The 4,446-nt window shown below is 55.8% G+C and overlaps 1 protein-coding gene across 1 annotated transcript; it reads right to left on the reverse strand.

Annotated features, from left to right (window-relative positions):
- Positions 1 to 321: 321 nt before the first annotated feature.
- LOC141188490 (sialidase-3-like) lies at positions 322 to 4,161 on the reverse strand. The gene is made up of 3 exons (XM_073661065.1): positions 3,634 to 4,161; positions 2,390 to 2,597; positions 322 to 2,311 (listed from the first exon to the last, which is right to left on the reverse strand). Exon 3 carries the CDS (start codon positions 2,266 to 2,268, stop codon positions 1,333 to 1,335), a length of 936 nt encoding a protein of 311 aa, XP_073517166.1. The 5' UTR covers positions 2,269 to 2,311; positions 2,390 to 2,597; positions 3,634 to 4,161; the 3' UTR covers positions 322 to 1,332.
- Positions 4,162 to 4,446: the final 285 nt, after the last annotated feature.

Here is a 4,446-nt window from a genome sequence, read left to right on the forward strand (position 1 = left end):
GGAGGGTGAGGAGGTGCAGGGCAGAGACGGCTCTGGAGGGTGAGGAGGTGCAGGGCAGAGACGGCTTCGGAGGGTGAGGAGGTGCAGGGCAGAGACGGCTTCGGAGGGTAAGGAGGTGCAGGGCAGAGACGACTCCGGAGGGTGAGGAGGTGCACGGCAGAGACGACTCCGGAGGGTGAGGAGGTGCAGGGCAGAGACAACTCCGGAGGGTGAGGAGGTGCAGGGCAGAGACGACTCCAGAGGGTGAGGAGGTGCAGGGCAGAGACGACTCCAGAGGGTGAGGAGGTGCAGGGCAGAGACGGCTCTGGAGGGTGAGGAGGTGCAGGGCAGAGACGGCTTCGGAGGGTGAGGAGGTGCAGGGCAGAGACGGCTTCGGAGGGTGAGGAGGTGCAGGGCAGAGACGACTCCGGAGGGTGAGGAGGTGCATGGCAGATACGACTCCGGAGGGTGAGGAGGTGCAGGGCAGAGACAACTCCGGAGGGTGAGGAGGTGCAGGGCAGAGACGACTCCGGAGGGTGAGGAGGTGCAGGGCAGAGACGACTCCGGAGGGTGAGGAGGTGCAGGGCAGAGACGACTCCGGAGGGTGAGGAGGTGCAGGGCAGAGACGACTCCGGAGGGTGAGGAGGTGCTGGGCAGAGATGGCTTCAGAGCGTGTGGTGGTGCTGGGCAGAGATAACTCCGGAGGGTGAGGAGGTGCAGGACAGAGACGGCTCCGGAGTGTGAGGAGGTGCTGGACAGAGATGGCTCCGGAGGGTGAGGAGGTTCAGGGCAGAGACTACTCCGGAGGATGAGGAGGTGCTGTGCAGAGACGACTCTGAAGGGTGAGGTGGTGCAGGGCAGAGACGGCTCCAGACGGTGAATAGGAGCAGGGCAGAGTCGGAATTGGAAGGTGAGGAAGTGCAGGGCAGAGACGGCTTCGGAGGGTGAGGGGGTGTAGGGCAGAGGCGGCTTCGGAGGGTGAGGAGGTGCAGGGCAGAGACGGCTCCGGAGGGTGAGGAGGTGCTGGGCAGAGACGGCTCCGGAGGGTGAGGAGTTGCTGGGCAGACGGCTCCGGAGGGTGAGGTGGTGCTGGGCAGAGACGGCATCAGACACATGGATGGGGATGATATAGTTCATGGGAAGATCCTTTTAAGGCGTCCATGACAGAGAGGAGTGGACAGAATCTGCTAATTACAGGGTGGGGGGATCAGGCACCATCTAAGGAGCAGTATGAGAGTGTGTATCGGGGGTCAGGAGAGTGGTGGATGGCGCCATCTTGTGGTCACTCAGTGCATTCCTATACTGAGTTACTTTTGGCACCCGGAGACTTGGCGGATGCCCCGACACTCGTGATTAGGGCTTAGAGGAATTGTTCAGCAGCTCGTCCATCGTGAACCTCCGGAAGACGATCTTTTCACACGCCGCGTCCTTTCCACATTCAAACAAGCAGGCGAAGGAGTGAGTGTCCTGGCACACCGCCAGGTCCGAGTACCCGCTGGGACCTTCGTTGATGACCCACGGTGGGGTCCAGGTGGACGGCACAAGGGGTGATTTATTCAAGTAGACTCCTAAGTCCACGCGGCCCCGGCTGCTGGTGGGATGGGAGTAGAGGAGCCAGGACGTGACGCTATGCTGAAGGGGCGACTCTTCCCCGCCGTCCGCCTCGTCCTGAGTTGCCTCCGGAGGCCTGTAGCTCACCACACTGCCCTGGCAGCCATGAGGCGGCTCACACAGGCTTTTATTGTAGTGGGCATCTGTGAACTCCATGGACTGGGGGCTGCTGGTCGCCTCCACCCCGTAGCGTTGACCGGTCCTGGCGCTGCAGTACAGGAGGTCGTTGCCGCTGCTGCAGGTCACCTCGGCCACCTCGCACTCCCCTGTCTTCTGCCGCCACAGCCCGCTGCCCTTGTGCCAGCTCTCTCCGCGGTCGTCGCTGTAGAAGATGAATGAGTGGGGCTTGGTCTTCCAGGGGACGGGCAGGCCGCAGACGCGGGAGTGGATGTAGTACAGGTACGCGGGCACGATCAGCCTGCCCGACGGAGAGCAGATGCCGTGACCGGGGCCAACCGCCAAGGTGGCGCAGCTCTTCAGGTCCTCACCCAGGACCTCCTCCGTCACGTCTTTCGGTAGGCTCCACGATTGGCCGTGGTCGCGGCTGGTGACGTAGCAGAGCCGGGCGGCATTTTGGCCGGTTATGATTTGCTGGAACTCGGAGATTTCGCTTTTTACACAGACAAAGAAGAGGAAGACGGTGTCGGTGGCGGGATGGTACAGCGGGCAGGGGTTCATGGTCCGGTAACTTGGCGTGGCTCACCGGCATCGCGTCTTCCTACTAAGGAGGCAAAACAGATGGAGACGTTGGAAAGTCACAAGATCAGACGCAGGGAGAGGTGACATGAGGAGCCGGTACCTGCACCTCCCCGCGCTGCACCCGACCGCGCCGCACCACCAGGTACAGGGCGTCCTGATCATCGGGGGACGAGCGCTTCTCCGCCAAGGCCAAGAAGATGGAGGGAAGAAGAGCAGAGCCGGGATACGATACGTCACACCGCCAGGATCCTGCTGGAACAGGGTCACCGAGTCCAGAGAGAGCGCCCCCGACATGTCTGTACCCGAACCTGCAGGACAGCGGATACACGAGACTGACAGCCGAGAGCAACCTGTATCTAATCCTGTGTGATACTGAAATGTGTATCTAATCCTATCCTGTGATACTGAGCAGTGTATCTAATCCTATCCTCTGTGATACTGAGCCGTGTATCTAATCCTATCCTCTGTGATACTGAGCAGTGTATCTAATCCTATCCTGTGTGATACAAAGTCGTGTATCTAATCCTATCCTGTGATACTGAGCCGTGTATCTAATCCTATCCTGTGTGATACTGAGCCGTGTATCTAATCCTATCCTGTGTGATACTGAGCCGTGTATCTAATCCTATCCTGTGACACGGAGCCGTGTATCTAATCCTATCCTGTGACACGGAGCCGAGTATCTAATCCTATTCTGAGACACGGAGCCGTGTATCTAATCCTATCATGTGTGATACTGTCTGCTGAGCCGTGTATCTAATCCTATCCTGTGTGATACTGTCTGCTGAGCCATGTATCTAATCCTCTCCTGTGTGATACTGTCTGCTGAGCCGTGTATCTAATCCTCTCCTGTGTGATACTGTCTGCTGAGCCGTGTATCTAATCCTATGCTGTGTGATACTGTCTGCTGAGCTGTGTATCTAATCCTATGCTGTGTGATACTGTCTGCTGAGCCGTGTATCTAATCCTATCCTGTGTGATACTGTCTGCTGAGCTGTGTATCTAATCCTATGCTGTGTGATACTGTCTGCTGAGCCGTGTATCTAGTCCTATGCTGTGTGATACTGTCTGCTGAGCTGTGTATCTAATCCTATGCTGTGTGATACTGTCTGCTGAGCTGTGTATCTAATCCTCTCCTGTGTGATACTGTCTGCTGAGCTGTGTATCTAATCCTCTCCTGTGTGATACTGTCTGCTGAGCCGTGTATCTAATCCTATCCTGTGTGATACTGTCTGCTGAGCTGTGTATCTAATCCTCTAACACTCTGTATGATGTATCTAAGCCCCTGCTGTGATACTCTGCAGCCCCCTCTATGTGGTATATACACAGCTGTTGGCTCCTCACCTTCTTCCCTACAGTTCCAATCTGTACAAAGTTCACGATGAATTAGATGTTCAGCAGTGTCTCATCCTCAGCAGCTGGCGGCCATGTTTCCGAAGACCATGGGACATTGGATATTATGTACAGACGCAGCAAACATGGCGCCCGCAGTGAGCGGCAGACAGCGAGGAGCAGCGGCGCCTCTGGTGGTGAGACCATTACGATGTCACGTGGCTCAGCGCCGTCTGTATATAGGATGCAGCTGCTGTCACATTGGGGACAGGAGTGTACTCACATCGCCATCTGGTGGTCGCAGCCGGGACAGCAATCATTTCCATTATAGATAGCGCTGTCATATTCTGCAGCGTTCTACACAAGATGCTTCAGGGCTTTTTATCATTTATGCTGCAATTTGCCAATTTCTAGTTGTAAATATTGGAAATTTTACCAGCACATGTGGCCACACCCCATTGGCTAAACACAGCATATATTTTTTTTAACTGCTGTGAACTGTGGGAAAAACCATAAATGATCCCATAGTCTCCGTGTGCGAGAAGCCGCGGCCGGGGTGAGGTTAATGTCTCCCTAGCTTTCTCACAGCGTTCTCGCCTTTCTTATGATTGTGACATTGTTTTACGATTGTTTTTTGTGCTCAGAAAAATTTAATGGCGGCGACACAATAAAAGCTCAAAAAAATCCCCGAAAATGACCCAATTCATGACGGACGCGGCGTCCCCGGATCTGGATTTAGCATTTTTCGTGTCATTTTAATCACTTTTTTGTTTGGCCGTTGTGGAGGGAGTTTGGGGTTTCCAGACGGCTGCGCCTGATTCCCCC

The sequence above is a fragment of the Phyllobates terribilis genome, unplaced genomic scaffold (genome assembly GCF_046119375.1).
Source record: "Phyllobates terribilis strain yellow unplaced genomic scaffold, ASM4611937v1 Scaffold_2__4_contigs__length_985480577, whole genome shotgun sequence".
NCBI classification, from domain to species: domain Eukaryota; kingdom Metazoa; phylum Chordata; class Amphibia; order Anura; family Dendrobatidae; genus Phyllobates; species Phyllobates terribilis.